General features: G+C 43.9%; 2 protein-coding genes across 3 annotated transcripts; one reads left to right on the plus strand and one right to left on the minus strand.

Moving 5' to 3' along the window:
- The first annotated feature begins 428 nt into the window (after positions 1–428).
- On the plus strand, positions 429–6,273 carry TMEM263 (transmembrane protein 263). 2 transcript variants are annotated; one of them, XM_088521672.1, is made up of 3 exons: positions 429–511; positions 2,367–2,436; positions 5,826–6,273. In XM_088521672.1, the coding sequence occupies exons 2-3, from the start codon at positions 2,373–2,375 to the stop codon at positions 6,110–6,112; spliced, it is 351 nt and encodes a 116-aa protein (XP_088377798.1). In that variant the 5' UTR covers positions 429–511; positions 2,367–2,372; the 3' UTR covers positions 6,113–6,273. The 2 variants fall into 2 exon arrangements, with proteins under 2 accessions (XP_088377798.1, XP_010221500.1); XM_010223198.2 differs by lacking the exon at positions 429–511 and having other exon boundaries at positions 2,357–2,436.
- A 4,472-nt stretch (positions 6,274–10,745) lies between these two features.
- Positions 10,746–15,841, minus strand: MTERF2 (mitochondrial transcription termination factor 2). Its single transcript, XM_088521536.1, has 2 exons — positions 15,804–15,841; positions 10,746–12,128 (listed from the first exon to the last, which is right to left on the minus strand). Exon 2 carries the CDS (start codon positions 12,112–12,114, stop codon positions 10,921–10,923), a length of 1,194 nt encoding a protein of 397 aa, XP_088377662.1. The 5' UTR covers positions 12,115–12,128; positions 15,804–15,841; the 3' UTR covers positions 10,746–10,920.
- Positions 15,842–17,169: the final 1,328 nt, after the last annotated feature.

Here is a 17,169-nt window from a genome sequence, read left to right on the forward strand (position 1 = left end):
GTTTTGTTCATTTCTTTTGGTGATATTTTTGTGTGTGTGGTTGTTGTTGTTTTTGGTTTTAAGGAAAAAAAAAAACAGCCTTGATGTAGCTTTTCACGGTGAAGATGAAATCTGCTTATTTCTCCCAATTCACATAATTAATAATGAAGAAGGGTACAAAGAAATCACTTTGCACCTGAATTCAGTCCTTTCTCAGTATCTTTGTCCCCTTCTATGTTCTGCTCTATGATATGTCAAGTGCTTTTTTTCTTTAAAAAAAAATACTGATTTATGATTAAATAAAAGAAAAAAAGGAATTATTTAATTCCCTCTTCTCCCTCACCCTGCTTGCCCCTTAGCCTTCATGTGTTTGGTCTTCCCTGTTAATGTGCTGTAATTCAGTCTCCTGTTTCTTGGCCTGCAGGTTTCGATTTCTGCCTTCAGAAGGAAGCTCATTTGGCGTTCCCAACAAACCAGCCCCACTGCTGGTGGGTAGTTTTTGCTTGCCTTCCTGCTCAGCTGTCTTTTAAAGGTACGTATGTGTTCTGAGTCATGGACGGATACCCTCAGCGCTCGCTGTGAGGCTCCTTAATATTCAGTTCAGGCTGTGCTCTGGTACAGAGATGTGTCATTCAGGATGTGGGCACCAGTTCTTACTGTGATATTTGTCATTGTTATGGTACTATGAGGGTTTTAGCTATTGCTTTCTAGGTGAATCTTCCCACCCTCAAGTTCTGCTGCTGCCTGCTCACCCCTCCTTCAGATTCCAGCCCCCGCTTTCTCGCCCAAATAGCAAGTGGGTTTGGAGAGGTTTGAAAATAGGCAAAAGAGACTGGAGTTGTTCATTTGTGACCGTCGCCTGGAGGAAGCGTGGTGATCGTGAGGGCTGGGGTGTATGGCAGGGAGGAGGGGACGAGCGCTGGGAAGGGCGGCAGCGGGATGCGGGCGGTGCGGGCTGCAGCTCCGCTCCTCCTCCTGGCCGGCCGCCCTCGCCTTGTGCTGAGGGAGAGAGTGGGATTAGCGGGGGCTCCGGGAGAGGCGAGGCCTGGGCCTGAAGCACATCTGGTGGGCAGGGAAAGCTGGAGGGAAAGCAGGGCTTTAGACACCGTCTCCCTCATCCTCATAGGGAAGCTCGGGAAGTGCGGGCTGGGTGAGTGGACAGGGAGGCGGACTGAGGCCCGGCTGGGTGGCCGAGCTTGGAGGTTGTGACCAGCGGTGGAGTCTGGTTGGAGGCTTGTGGCTGGTGGTGCCCCCAGGGGGTCAGCGCTCGGGCCTGTCTTGTTGGCTTATTCATCAGTGAGCGGGGTAGAGGGGCAGAGGCGCCCTCAGCGAGTTTGCTGATGGTGCCAAGCGGGGAGCAGAGCCTCATACACCTGAATTTGAGGGGGAACTGCTTGACCGTGAGGCTGACCGAGCCCTGGAACAGGCGGCCCAGAGAGGCTGCAGAGCCTCCTTCTCCGGAGATATTCAGATCCCTCCTGGACACGACCCTGTGCCACGTGCTGTAGGGGGGCTGGACTAGACGATCTCCAGAGGCCCCTTCCAACCTCAGCCCTTGTGTGGTGCTGTGAAACTCAGGTTAGCCCTTCCTCTCTCCTCTGCAGAAGGGAACGTGCAGGGGGCCGAGCTGACCTGAGCTTCCTCCCGAGCTCTGCCCCTCTGCTCGGGGCTGCTGCTCCAGAACTGCTCCAGAAAAGAGCTTTTCCTGGCGTAAGGAAGTGCTCGCTGCCTTGAAAGCCTGCATGTAGTTAAAGTCAGCTTTTCCTGTTGTTACCAGCTTGTGCATGCAGCACTGTTACAGGATAGCTCGAGTGCTTTTATTACACTTGTTCAATCTTGTTTTCATGACACTTACTCAAATTCTACCACAAGGGAGATTGTGTCTTGTTTTTGTTTTTTTTTTTTTTTGTTTATTTGGTTGGTTGGTTGGTTTTTTTTTTTCTCCTTTCTCAAGGTGCTGCTTTCTAGGTCACATCAAGTCTTAGGGATAGGTGGCTGTTGTTTCTCTAGCATCCACCCTCTTTACAGCTGCTAATCTTTTCTTTTATATGTAAACATAAGCTGTTATCTGGCAGTGGTTGTTTTGCTTTCATACCATTTTTCTTCTTGATCACCTCGTTTGAGAGGTCCCTAGTGAAGGAGGGGTGGTTAGCACCCAACCTGCTGACCTCTTGAAGTTTCTTTTTCAAGCACTGAATCAGTTTGAACAATGTAAAAGCCCATTCTGGTAATGGAAAGAGCACTAGCTGGTTAGTAGCTTCTGCCTTACCTAGTAATGAAAAACAAGTTTCTTCCTTATGGAATGCTAAACGTTGAATTTTAGATTTAAATGTTACATTTATACTTTGCCAGAAAAGAACTGCAGCATATGTGAATTTCTCTTTTAGGCAATAATGAATCAAACAGACAAAAATCAACAGGATGTCCCATCGTACCTCCGCGATGAACTGCCAGAAGGTAGGTATTAGTTCCCATAATATCAAGTAAGTTTACAGAAATCCATCAGCAGCTCAATTAACTCTCCAAAATGGATCTGCAGGCTAAAACACTCCTGGCTTTTGTTTAAGTAACAGTAAAGAAACTGGCCCTGGAATGGAATGGGGTGAGCCGGGATTCTTTTTCCTTTTAATATTATTCTGATTCCTCTCACTTAATTACTCTTCCAATTATAATGATCCTTTAAAACCCTGCTTATGAGCAGGGTGTTTTTTAGTTTTGTTTTTGTTTTTGGTTTTTGTTTGGCTTTTATAGCTTGTATAACTAAGCAAAATAATTTACTTAAATGATAGTGTCCATTAATGACAGTGGAAGGAGTTCAGGTGGAATAACATATTCTAGTCCTAGCAATCAATTGTAGGAGAGGAATTGTGCAGGAAGATGAGGGGAAAAGGGAAGAATAGACTTTTTTTTTTTTTTGCACAGTGGTTTTCAAGCAGCATACAATGGCGTTGTGTTTTTAAGAACCTTTGGAGTTGTCAAGATTTCTGGATGTAAAGAAACATCAGAAGTTTCTAAAAACAAAGGCCAGGTTAGAAAACATGCCCATATGCGCTATTCCCAAGTCTAGTTTTTGAGATTTTTTTTCCATTAAATTTGAGTAGAGTTTAAATGTGTTCAACACAGTATCTAGAGCCTGAAGTGTGCTCTGACTGGTGAATTACATTGGCCCAGTTGTCTGCTTGTCTCCTTCAAGGGCCTGCTTTTAACTTCTTTTTAACTGAATGAGTAATCCAGATCTTAACAGCAGAAGATGGTTGTCTATAGCTATTGCAGAGTTTCATTTAAAATTCGTGAGTTACTGAGACTTCTGTTTCTTCTGCGCAGCATTGTCTGCAAATAGGATAGGGATCAATCTGAGAGCGTAGTCTGAGTAGCTGGAGGGAGTTGATGGGACGGAACTCAGCCTAAAGGAAAGACCCCCTTTCTGTTTCACATACACTTTAAATATGTTTAGTTTGAATGTTGGAGCGCTCATGAGGAACGTGGCTGTTTGAAACGTCACATGAGGCCTTTGTATGTTATACCCTTTCACCATGGTGAAATGAAGGCCAAGTGAGGAGGGAGCCTTTACCAGTTTGGCCTTGGCAAGACGGGTGGCTTTCTGAACCGGCTGCCAACAAAATTCCTTACAGGGAAGTCTTGATTTCAAAACCAACTCGCTGTCTTTTTTAAAGATATAAATAGTTGCAAGTTGTCCAAATGCCACTTGACAAGTTAGGTGCCCACAGGCTTTAAAGGTTTATATATAGGAAGAGGTTTCCAGGTTCTTCCATGTGCTGGCTGGGAGCACGCGGTGCTCTGCATGTTTGGCCGGTGCTCTGTGCGCAGCGCCTGCGTTTGCAGCCTCCTTTCAGCCACGCTCTGGTGTGCTGGCAGAGTGGCACTTTGCTTCCCATTTAACCTCATCAGATGGGTGGGGATGGGAACGAAGCAGGTAGAAGTGTTATCTCAGTGATTTTTTTTTTTTTTTTAATGAGGTGTACAGTTCTACTCATAAGAATACTTTCTAGGCCATAGAATTTACACCAGGCTCTATAAACACTTCTTTCAGAGTGCAACTCCTTAAAGGCTTTTTGTATGTAAATAGAAATTATGATCTCTATGTTCCTCTTTGCTGGAGTTCTTAAGATTGAAGACTACTGACTTAAATAATATCTCTGTTCATTCATGTTGACTTTAGGTGAAAGGCTGTGACTTATCCTCCTAGTTTCCACAAGCATTCCTTCCAGAAATTAATTTTTTAATCTTAAGTAAGGATGCCAAGGGTGCCGTAAGCTGCAAGTATTTTTAGTATTTTCTGCTTCCTTGACCTGCACTGTTCTTTTATTTATTTATGGCCTATTTTTTCCCACCAACCCTATAAAGAATTCGTTCTTTGAGATTTCTTTTTTCAAATGAATACTTACCTAGTCCCAGGTCAGCTCTGGCATTATTGCAGACTCAGTGGGTGCGCGTGAGAAGTCATTGGTTTGAGTTTCATCTGTAGCAGATGAGTGTCCGCATGCTGGGAGCTGACTCTTCCAACCTCTCTTCCATGCCTGCCATGGCTCACTTGCTCTTTTCTCATTTTTTTTTCCAAGTGAGGGAAACATAGTCATTAAATCCAATGTGTTGCGTACAGATGGTTATAAATTAAAAAGAAAGTGGAAAGAAGTGGAAATCTCATCCTACGTTCTTGTTGATTGGCTGTTCATTGTCACATTTTTCTTTGAAATTTTTTATTGAGAAGGAGGGAAGGAGGCTTTTGGAGTTGGTGAGGAATTAGCGAGGCAGGATACTAAACTAACCCCACCTCCACATCTACTGCCTGTTATTTTGAGGCTATGTAATCATACAATAAATACACGATACAGATAGCCAATATATACAATACACAGCACAAATTGACTTCCACTGCATGTAGTAAGAAACTGCAAATGCAGTTTAGACAACGCTAAGAAGAAAGAACAAGGAGATTGGCACTGTCCACAACATGTGGAAACCCCCTGGTTAGAGCTCTTCCTGGGCTCCTGTTGGCACCTCCTTTTGGGAGTTTGACTGCTTGACTTTGATGCTTTGGGGGACTCCTTCTTTTACTCAATAAGCTGCTGGCTTATTCTTTCTACTTCCCCATCTGAAGATCAGAAAATCAGATTTGTGTGTAGGAAGGAGGCAGGAAGGGATACAGAGAAGTGCTGGCCTTATGATTTATTTATTATTCTTCCTCCATTCTCCTCTCTTCTTTTGAAACCCTCTGGTACCTCTCCTATTCTTACCTTTTTCCTCTTTTCTGACCTTGGCATTTACACCCTGTAAATACATCTTCAAAGCAATAGTTATTAAGGAGAGGAAATGCTTTGTCTCAAGGTGAGTTCTTTCCAAAGAATATCTCATTTTTAATGAACATGTGCTTCAAACCTCTACTTCTCCAGGAAACCTTTTCCAGCCTTCCCTTAGGGAATTGTGCTGCTGGTTGTTCTTCCTCCATGGGTTAATTCTGAATATGGGAGTGGAGAGAGCAGTGAGAGTTCCCTTGTTACTAAAGTCTGGAAAAAGCTAATTTGGATGTGAGGCTTTCCAGAGTCTCGGAAGGTGGTGTTAAATTCCTGTCCCTGTGCAGTGTTTAAAAGACTTTGGGGAGCTCTATTCCTGCGAGCTGTAGGTTCAGTATTGATCAGGTTTTTTTTGGAAAAGGGTTGTGAGATCTTGAGATATTAATTCTTGATTTATTGAGCTGTCTTGCCTACAGCAAAGTGACTGTCTTATTTGGAGCGAGGGTGTTGCTCGAGCATCCCCGAGAAGCGACGCGCGGGGTAAGCGCAGCCGCGTGGCGGCGGCGCTGGCTGACGGCGCCGCTCTCCCCGCAGGCTCGCTGAAGGACCACCCGCAGCAGCAGCCCGGCGTGCTGTCCCGCGTCACCGGCGGCCTCTTCAGCGTCACGAGGGGAGCCGTCGGCGCCACCATCGGCGGCGTAGCTTGGATCGGAGGGAAGAGCCTGGAGATCACCAAGACGGCCGTCACGTCGGTGCCTGCCGTGGGAGTGGGGCTGGTCAAGGGAGGTGTTTCGGCCGTGGCTGGAGGCGTCACCGCTGTAGGATCTGCTGTTGCGAGTAAAGTGCCTTTAACGGGGAAGAAAAAGGATAAGTCTGACTAAAACAAACGAAACTGAGATGCACTTGATTCTTTGGAATATTACGTCGGTGGCATTAAAATCTGCTAAGATTGGGACCACGAGAAGCCATGTGTCTTTGACATCTCTCTTCTACGGAGCTGTGCAGGTAACTTGATTTCATCTGAAAAGGACAGGCGAAGCTTGGCGAGCACCGTGCATGAAGATTTATTAGGAGCTAGATCCAGGCTTCGCAGCTGGTGAAATGTTACACCCGATAACTATGGGAGTGAGTATGTGTATCCGAAGGGATGATACCTGTTTGAATATTCCCTCACTCGTGCAGTTTTGGACTAAAATGTGAACACAGAAGTCTCAGTTGGTTGTCTCTGCAGCACCGCAAGAGGCTGATCGCTGTTCTCAGTGGTTTCCACATCTTCCTGCTAAGAGTGCTTGAAATGTGTAAGGGCCTCGTGGATGTGTCCGAGTAGCTCCACGAGGAAGCAAAGCTCGGCATGGGGGCACTCTGCTGGCGTGGGAGCAAACACAACTGGAGGGGTGCAGGAATGGGGCATGACAGGTAAGAGGTGAGAAAGGGTGGTAGAAGGGATCATAAAGAGTAATGTAACTGCTAATGCCTTACTGAGATTTTTCTAAGTGAAGCTGTGTAAAGAACTGTCCTGCCATTTCAGTGCAGTTCACAGACCAAGCTTTGGACTCTCTTTATGACTCCTCATACCAGAAACTTAGTCAGCTTTTACTGCAAACAAGATTGTTAAATCTCAGGTGTATTTAATGATACACATCTTTCTCCTGCAAGTGAAAAACTTGCTGCTTCTAATAAACTTCCTACAGACACTAGGGGAAAAAATGATGGCTTATATGAAACTGGACCGAGGTTTGTGGTCACTTAGCACTATATCCTGACAACTGTGTAACCTGAGAGAAAATCCTTCCTGCATTTGGGAACCACTGAAGAAGAACTAGCAAAGTTGTCATATAAGTTCATGATGTGTCAGGTTCTTGTTTCTAGCTTCTCATTTAAACAAACACAGCAAACTTTTCACTACATCTCTTTCTCATACTTTACATTTTGATTTCAAGCATATTAGTACTTGTATTAAAAAAAAAAAAAGCAAATGAGCCCTTAAAGGAAAATAAAATGAAAAACATTATCAAAGTAATGCTGTTAGATTCCAAACCTTGATATACCTCGCTCGCCTGGGAGCATTTGCAGGTCCTCAGCAGAGTGGAGCAAACCCACTTGCAAGAGCCAGCTCGAAGCTGTCCTAAAATAGAAGCTGGCTGTGATTTCTGTGCTGACTTTGCAAGTAAGTGACTTCTTTGGAGGACCGTAACAGATGACTGAGGGCTTATGTGAACACTCTCTATGCAGTATTTTCTATAAACTTGTTTTCTTACAGAAAATGTTTAAGCATGTAAGCTTACTTTTTCAGTGGCTACAGTTGTACAAGAAGGATATATACATAGGGATTTTTTTTTTTTTAAAGAAATTAAATCAAAGTGTATTACTCGTCTAAAGCTTCCTCCCGTTCATGGACGTTGAAAGCAAACCGCGTGTGAGTTATGGTGCAGTAGCCACGTAGTCTTTCTGAGCCATTAGTACTTTAACTGCAGTCTGGAGCAACTTTTTTATTTTATTTGATATGAATAACTGTTTGTGCTTAACACAGTGAGAGTGGTGAGTTGGTGGCAGGGAGAAAAGACCAAAAAGCCCAACATATGGAACGATCTGTTCCTGTGCTGGCGGCACCAGATGCTTAGCTCTGTTCTGCTGCAACTGTGGAATGGGGTAAAAGAAGTCTATGCAAAACGTGCAGACTGTTTTATTATTATTATTGTTAAAGGCTAATAATATAGAATACAGTGTAGCTTAGAGCTATCAGTGAGCCGTAGAAATGAGCTAGCTTTGACATGAGGAATGGTTTAGTTGCAGCAAATGACCTAGTGTGCTCTGCTCCTCTGCAGTTCTCAGCATAGATGTATGCAGAGCGCTGCTGCTGCACCACAGGGCCGGCCATTTCAGAGCATAGTGACATCCGAGACCCTCGACCAAACCTTTCCTAATCATTTTCCAAAAACTTCCACATTGAACAGATCATACCTCTTTTTTATGACATTCTGTAATTTTTATACTATGAAGTTTGCAGCAAAGCAAGTGTGGTCTGAGATGCATAAAGTTAGAACTGTAAAAACCAACAACGCTTCATTATGTTTTGTTCTTGACATATCCTGTAGTAATTACCTCTGAGTCTCCTAACTGAAGTGCTTTAATGTGGCGTATGGTTTTAGTTTTAGAGCTTTGTCCTATATTCTGTGTATTTTCCATTCACATATGAAACTCACTCCTTTTCTAAGATGTGTTCTGACTCTGTCCTGACACTTGTGAAACATTAAATTGTTGCTGTTTTGGACCTCTGAAAGCGTCTGTGTTAATTCATAGAGATGGGTAGATCGGTGAATACGTGAGGGGGGAAATCTTCATATTTCATGCCCTGAAGTGCCTTATTTGTGCATGTAAGTATATCAACGACCTCTTGAAACTGCAGCCTGTGTTGCAGGCTGTGCATAGATACTACACAGTCCCTTACTGATTTTTTCCTGGGAACTGAGGCTTGAGGAAATCCACTTTTAAGCTTTCAGGAAGGTTAGGATGGTATTTTGTTTTGTTTTGCTCTTCAAGGATTACAGCCTTAAAATCAGGACTAATTAGCTTTGTCCCCAGCAAAACTTGTAATCAAGAACTCAATTTCAGGCTGGAGTCTGAGAAACTTCTGAGTGTGGGTTATAATCTGGAGATTTCACAACAGCCACTTCAAAAGGGGCCATATACCTAAATATCACTTGGGTACCCAGGTCTGCCTTCTGAGAGAGAAACGCTGGTCTATGGATTTTTATGTGACAAACTGTATAAACTTGTTTGTATTCAGTGTAACAGCAAGAGATGGTGATGAGGATTTCGGCAATGGGATGCAAAATCAGTTTGTCCAAGGTTGCTTCATAAATGAATCCTGGGAAGAACAAAGACATGGGTCCCAGAGATGGAGATACTGCATGAATTTTGACCTGCTGGTATATAAAAGGAGTCTCCTTTTATATGTTTTTGTTTTGGAAGGGGGGAAGGGGAAACTGTAATGTTGGGAAGAGGAAAAGGTGCTTGAGATGACTCAGACTGTGACTCAGTTAAGGAAATATGTTCTTGTTCCTTTTTTTTTTTCTAATTTGCCATTGGAAGTACAGCAAGAAATGATGGGAATGAGTTGCATCAGAAAGAAATTTTAAAAACAGACACCTCTAGAAATGCTGAAATTAAATTTTCAAGGAAAACATTGAAGTGGACAGCCTAATTTTTTGAAGCGCTGGCGATCCATGTCCTGTGTGGAATTCTCACCCCTGTGGCACGTGCTCCAGGGGCAGTTTTCCCTCCCCGCCGGCACAAGCTGCCGCCACAAGGGTGGATTTAAGACCTTCAGCTGCTGAGCTTCTTGCACAGCTACAAGTTGATGTTTCCAGTCTCTGCCCAGCTCAGGGCAGATAATTTGCAGGCAGTCTAAAATCATCATCTTGCAGGCTGCCCCCTAAGTGAGTAATCCACTAGCGACTTTACTCAGCAACTTAAAACTTCCCTTCAAGAAAAGCAGCCCTGGACCTGCTGCTAAAATGTCTGTTATAAAAGTGACCTTGAGGAAGGGCGCAGAGGACATGGGTGCGGGTAGCTGGAGCATCTCCCGCTGTCAGCAGGGAATGGCTCTGGCCAGCCTCCTTGGGTAAATTGTCCTTTGGAGGAATAAAATCACTGGTGACCCTGCTGCTATTGAGATAATCTGAAGTGGTGCTACTATTTCATATCATTTTTTCACAGCCCATTAAAACAAAGCCAAAAATCTGGAACTTAAACATTGTGGAATAGTTACTATTTAAAAAGCCAGCATGTACTTGTCAGCAGTGATATCTGAGAAGCTGCCTTACCAATATATTTAGAAACTGCGGCAGCTGTTTGCAAATCTGGTCGTCGTTTTTAATCGCCCATGGCTCACAGACTAGAGTTTTGTTATGCCTATTATAAAAGCATGATTATTTTTGCCAGTCCAGAAAAGAAGAAATTGAGGACTAGACATGTGCAATAAATGTATTTCCTCCTCCCTCAAACTTTTTACAAAATTAGTTTTCAAGTCTTAAACTACAAAGACATTCTCCTTTAAATTTTTATTAGCATTACAGTTTGTAGGTTAAAAAGAATGGGGCCTCACTCCAGGGATCACTACTTAAAAATAGTGTCCTGCCCCTGTTCTCAAACTCTGCTCTGGGTGGGCCTCCCATCCAGGAAATTAAGTCAGCTTCAGTTCAGGAGCTGGATTTAGAAAGACATCCCTAAGGGAGACCTTAAAGCTGAGTATACCGGTGGATGGAGGAGCAGTACTGGATAAATAATCCTCCTTTTCCACGGAGATTATTCTAAGCAATGCCACACGCTGCACTGCGCAATTAGAGAGCTGAAAATCCAGAAAAACTAGTAGCCAGGTAAACAACAACATGCAGAAGAATCAAAAACCCACGTGTGAGGTGGTCCCAGGGGGAGGGAGGGGAAGGGATTAAGTCTTTATGTAACCAACAGCAGGTCATTTTTAACATGGTCAGAGTCTAAGACAGTATTTCGAAGTGCCGGGAAGCTGTACTTTTAGCTATACTTTTATAACCACGTTATGCATAAAACTCCTTTTCAAACCAAGCCTGGTGTAAGAATACAATCTGCTTAAGGTATTGATTCAGATCTTGCCAAAGAATTGAGATCTGTTTTCTCTTTGATCATTTTGTAAAGTACAGCATTCAAATTAATCTTCAGTGTTTATAGGAGCAACAGGATTGAACATTGGTCTCTCCTTCTTTGATTGTATCTTACCACAAGTGACTTCGAAATCTTTCTTAGTACCATTCAAAGTCTCTAGGCTTCCACTCCTTACATTATAGCCTGAAGCGGAGAGTTTTTTAATTCTGTACTGAACGATTTGTGTTGTCAGCTCAAGCACCATTGGTGTGTCTCTGATCTGCTCTATTGAAATTCCTTCTTTCAAAAGTCCCTCGAGTCTTTCTTCCAGAATTGGAACGGAATAGTAGAGAAGGGCTGGGCATCTGAGCACTAGCTGCTTTAATTCTTGATCACTGCACTTAAAGACATTTTTGGAGAAAACCATACTCTTTTGCATGCTGGTAGGAGTAAGCTGAAAAATAAAGCCTTTAAGTTTGGACAGCAGTTGTAGAACTTCATGGTTAGTGAAATCATTCTTCTGCAGAAATTCCAAGTTCTCCTGGACTACGGTGGAAGTATTTAATAAAATAAATGGATTTTGGCTCAATAGCTTCAGTATCCAAATCTTCATATTTGCATTGGAACCTCCTAAACTCAAGTAACTTCTCTGTAAAGTCTTTATTGTATGTTTGTTTTTCTCAACAGGATTGTAAAAAATACTGGGTGCACTTGTCAAGAACCTAGTGATTATATTATTCCTCAGTCCCAACTCTTGAAAAAACAGAATATTTGCCCTCTGATTCTCATGAAACTCGGTAGTAAAAAAAGACTCTGGAAATTGCTCTATTAATTTAATGAGTTGTTTTTCATTCTGGCACACTAATTGCCACAGCGCTCTCTGAGAGTTTATCTCCGCAGGGCTACGGAGAATTGCCTCTGGCCAGCGCTCCAAAATACTGGCTATGGTAGCCTCGTTGGCTCCCATATCTTGTAGAATAGTAGCAGTTTCTTTAACATAAGCCACGTCCTGGAAAAGGACCCATTCTTTTAGTCTGCGTATTTTCTTAATATCAACTGACAATCCGTAGAGACTCTCAATAATTTTTTTATTTTCCTCTCTTGATGTTGTATCAGTTGTATAGTGGGAGTGAGGTAGAAGGCTTCTGTTTGCTAATTCCTGTCGTGGGGATGAAGGATTCAGTCCTGGGTTACCGCGCTGAGCTCTCGCCAGCCGCAGGGTGAAGGCGCCCTTTGCACGCTGACTGACTCCCCGCAGCATCGCGGAGTGCAGCACTGCACACAGAGAAAAACAACTGTAAGAAAACACGTTACATAAGGCACAAATTGCACCTCTTAATATCCTCAGAGGCACTGTACTTACATCTGAGCTGACAAAGAAAAATGCTCTCAGCCACGGTTTTGGTTATTAGCACAAAATCCATCTTTCAAGCTAAAGGTAAAGGGAGAAGAAAGGCCTTTTGAAAGGTCCATGTTCTGGCTGAAGCCTCCCTGGGCCAAGAACACCGGGATGAAGCACATCTGGAAAGGGCAGTGCTCTGCCTATATAAGTGCCCATATAAAATCATGCAAGAATCAGCTGGTCCTTTTCCGCACACCGAGGCTGCTAGTACCTTACAGCTTGCTAATATTGGAACGAAAATCGTGCAATTTGGTTTGACATTAATTCTACTGAATTAATAAAAAAAAAAAGAGAAAACAGAAAAAAGAAGCAAGCTTACACATCTTTCTTGATTCTTCTGAATGTATTTGCTTAATTTCTCAAGCATTGTTTGGAGTGTGGCTTGTTTCTTTGTATGTCCCAGGCCCTGCTGCTTGGAGCTACTTGCTCCTTCCGTGGCAGGTTACAGCTTAATGACATTTTGAAATTGTTCTCCTTATAATTGAAGGAGGGAATAAATCATCCAAGCCACTTATCTGTGTACGTGTTTTTCACGAGCACAGTTGGTTCGCTGGGGTTCAGTGAGCAGATGGGCATTTTCAGGGAGAAAACAAGCACTCTGTAATGCCTTTTACCTCGGGCTGTCGCTTGTCTCTCCCAGCATCTACTTCCCTTGAGCTGCCCCTTGCAAAGGTGCCATATTTCTGTGCTTAGGTCACATGCCTGGGCAGTGATCGAATGCAGACAGGTAGCAGAAAGGGTCTCTTTGTCTTCCTGATGATACTCTGGTAATAAAACTTTGGGAAGCAAACATTATGAAATGGCATCGCTGATCTCTGAAATGCTTGTGCTAATTGCAGCTGGTAGGATCATACTTAAAACTGCTCTAGATGAAAGTGAGGAAAAAAATCCCCAAAATGTCTTTATTTCACAATTGTATTTACAATTTCTTTCATTTTTTTCCCAAAGTATATTGTGCTTCAAAAAATACCCTCGTGAACATAAAGACTCTCTTGTTTGTTTGCTTGCTTTTAAGTAAAGACTGTTATGACCATCTAGGCTCTTGTACAGCACAAACCTAGAAGGTGACTGCAGGAACAGCTGTATGAAACCTTCCAACTTTCTTCAAATGATATCACATATTTCTAGAAAAGACACAGCCTGTTTAGAGAACTAACGCGATGGAGACTGCACCCAGTCCCAGGCAGGGTTAAATACTTTCTAAGAGCAGAATACTCTTAAGAGCAGCTTAAGAAAGTGCACCTTTGCTTTTAAGCTCACATTTTTCAGCTTCTAAAAGCTGGATTCTTCTCATTCTACTGCAGCATAAAGTAATAGATTAAGACAGAAGAATAATTTACAGTATGCACGCTTATGTTATTCACAGATAACTGTTTGTTAACTCGGTTGTCTTCTAGTAATTATTTCAAGTATCTGTAGCAAAATCTGATTGCCTAATGAATCTGCTTGTGTCATAACCCTAGGGCTAGTGATTTTATCTCCATGAACTTAAGTCCCAAGTGCTGCCCGGCAGGCTAAAGCACAGAGCAAGCATTTTATTTTTAATGTCTATGAAAGCACTCCAGGGCACAGGTAAGTCATTGACCTTCTCTGAGCTATACAATCTGTAACTTGAATGCAATAGGTTCAGTTTGCAGAGGCAAATCTCTGAAGAGCCAGGGCCTTGTTCATTAATGCTTCTGCTAAAAATTGCTGTGAAAAATGACATTTTGCTACCACTGGGATGTTCAGGTGACAGTTACAAAGAAGTACGAACTGGAAAAATAACTAACCATGACTCTCACTTCAATGTGTGGGCATGCTATTAAACAAAATTACCTGGGAGCAATGGAGTCACATAAAATATAGAGTCATTTCTCCCTATTAGGTATAATGCTTTTAAAATAACTGTGGCTGAATTCTGATATAGTAAACTGTGCTTTTCCAAGATCTGACATGAAAATTATACTAAGCTCCCTTAAAAGTTTTATATAAGTTGTCTGAAAATGTTTGATAACATAGTCATTTCTTCCTACTGTTAGTGAGGATAATCCATACAGAAACAAAAAATACTTTACAAAGAAAGCTGAATTTCCTAAACTACATCTGACTAGGGAGCCTGGGAGTCCTCCTAATATGCTAATTATGAAATACTAAAGAAAAATAAATGTATCCTGATGTCCTGAAAAGTGCTTTAGAGCGATGATTTGGTGAAATGCATAATAAAATCCATTTCAGAATCTGTAAATAGCAATGTCACAAATCCAGCTTTCTTTGAAATACCCTGATCCTAAAATAACATTATGGCACAATCTGTCCAAAGAGTTCAGAGTTCTCTTAAAGCTCATAGAACCCATTGCAGCTTTTTATTGCAAGTCAACTGAGAGATTAAAAAATCGCCTGCCCAGGCAGGAAGATTGTGCTCACCACCTGTAGCACCCTGTTATTGCTGGGCGTCACCACAGCAGTGAGGAAGAGAGATCTACCTCATCTGAGATCCTGCTTGTTAGCATGTTTGCAGTGACCTATCTCTGGAGTACAGTGATAATTTTTATTTTTTAATGGGTCTCCTATCTATGTCCTCTATAGGAAGTGGATTCTGGCAGCATCTGGCTGATTCATCACTGAAGAAAAAATGTAGGTGTATTTTGAGACTGAAATCTTGCTCTGAAAACAAAAAGAACCTCTTATCCATGCTCTGCTGTTCAGGAAATGTTTCACTGAGGACAGCAACAGTATGACTACTACTGCCTGCTGGTCACTACCATTTTTTATTACAGCAGACTATACCCAGGCCTAGTTTTGTACAGTAGGATATGAAACTGCTAAGGACCGAGGCTAATTTTTCAATCAACTGGGAAGTTTACCTAGAAAGGAGCAGCAGGGATAGGATTTAAACAGTCTGTGGAGAAATATGGAGCAGTAATATATGGTGTCTGTCAACATGCATAGTAAGAGTAATCATCCACCCTTTGGCATTTATAGAAAACATGAACCCCTGCTTTTCCATCTGCACAGGAGGTGAAGTAAAATATACTAGAACATAAGGCTATCTTCACGATAAAGACGTAATACAAAGGATAATTCAGGCCGGGAAGAACCTCAAGAGCTCAAGGCAAGGCCAGGCCTGAGCGCAGAGCAGGCTGCTCAGCAGCTGGGTCTCCAAAACCTCCAGCGATGGACTCTGCCCGGCCTCTCTGGACAGCCAGCTCTGCTGCTTGTCCCTCCCCATACATAGCGGGGAAAGCTTTTCCTTGTATGCAGGGAAAAAAAAAAAAAAAGGCATAAGGAAGCATAATGTCATCTTAAAAATCCTCCCTCCCCAGGAAATGGTATTCCCTTGCCAAAGCCGGGCGGGAAGCACCGCGTAAGTGGCCTAATCAACAGCTTGTGCCCGGACACTCGTATAATCAACATACATGTATACAATATACATTATAAGCGGCCTGTCTGTACGAGCCCCGCTCCGCCCAGCCTGAGGCGGCCGTTCGCCGCGCTCTGCCCCCAGCCCCGTCAGCCCTCGCACCCCACCGGGCCGCCCCGACCCCAGCCTCCCGCCGCCGCCTCACCTGGGAGGCCGCGGAGCGCCGCGCGGCCGGGCCCAACGGCCGGGCCCAACGGCCGGGGGCGGCGCGGGGCGGTGCGTGCGGGGCGGGCAGCGCCGGGCGGGGCGGGGCGGGGAGGCGGCGCCGCGGTGTTGGCCGAGCCGCCGCGCTGCGCCGCTCCCGCAGCCCTCCCGCGGGAAGGGGGTTGGTCCCCGGGAGCCCTGCGGGGTTCGGCCGGGCTCGGGCCGTTGCAGGGCTGCCGGGGAGAGGCGCGGAGCCCCAGGCGCGGAACCCGCCGTTCCCCCCGCTCAGACGGGAGCGCCGCGAGATGCGCGGGGGCCGAGCGCGGCGCCGTGACGGGAGAACGAAGCGGCCGCCGGTTCTGCGCCCTCGTGTTTGCCTTGGGGGAGAATAAACCGCCGGGATCTGCGGGCCCCACGGCGCCCCGCAGCGCGGCTGTTAAGCGGCTGGTTTCAATCCCGAGCGTGCGGGGAACGAGGACTTGGCCGCCCCGCAGGTGTGAGTTCAGCGTGCTGTAGCTCCTGCGTTGGTGCACTCTGCGCTTAGTGTGAAGGAAATTGGCTTTCAGGCTTTTTGTCACTTAAAAACATAGTTAGGGAAGTTCTAAAGCAACATGCTAAGAGATGTTTGCATTTTAACAGTTTTCAAGAAAGAATAAGTAACTAACTCAAAATGTCTCATTTTGAAGTATTATTATGTTGCAATGAACAGTATTAGGGAGGATTTGCAGCCTGTACAGTGCAATAGCTACCAAATACACTCACCAGGAGATCAAAAGCAGCAGTGCAGAGACTAGCAGCAGTGCAGAGGCTATTCTGCTCTTTTGGAAAGCAGCCCCCTGAAAAATTTTTTCAGGATCAAATTTTGATGAGAAGCAACAAATAGGCAAACACTGGATGCTTCTATCAGTGTTTTTTTCTTCCATATGATTGTCGCACATTTCTCTGATAATAAACTTCCCATATACAGTCACTGTATTAACAATTTTGCCAATGTTGTTTCACTTTTTAATACACAATATATTCCATGTTTGCTCCATGATGTTTTATTTTGTCCCTCCACGTTTCCATGTCTTCATTCTTTGAGTCTCTTTGGATTCCTTCTCCACTCCCTGGATTTCTGCTATCATAGTCTGACTTAAGTTAGCTGAATTAGCAATACTGTTCTTTCAAAAGTTATCCGCAAGAGAACACAGTGGCAGGATTTAATTGTACAGGTTCCTTGATTAACACTGATTCTATTTCACTTTTTTCGCTATCGCCTCTTCCCTTGAGATCGTAAATTTTAATTACCTTATTCAAGTGCTAGGAAGGAGACAGATGCCACCTTCCAAAAAACACCTTCTCCTCGCTTTCCTAGCACTTTTTAA

This window comes from Tinamus guttatus, unplaced genomic scaffold, assembly GCF_059628265.1.
Source record: "Tinamus guttatus ecotype Peru unplaced genomic scaffold, ASM5962826v1 Tinamus_guttatus_pri_ptg000125l, whole genome shotgun sequence".
Taxonomy (NCBI): domain Eukaryota; kingdom Metazoa; phylum Chordata; class Aves; order Tinamiformes; family Tinamidae; genus Tinamus; species Tinamus guttatus.

What these genes read in the sequence shown, in the direction of transcription:
- TMEM263 (XM_088521672.1), top strand. Translation starts at nt 2,373, where the DNA reads ATGAATCAAACAGACAAAAATCAACAGGATGTCCCATCGTACCTCCGC. An exon ending in CCGCGATGAACTGCCAGAAG is followed by an intron (nt 2,437 to 5,825) that starts GTAGGTATTAGT and finishes CTCTCCCCGCAG; the next exon opens with GCTCGCTGAAGGACCACCCG.
- MTERF2 (XM_088521536.1), bottom strand. Translation starts at nt 12,114, where the DNA reads ATGCTGCGGGGAGTCAGTCAGCGTGCAAAGGGCGCCTTCACCCTGCGG.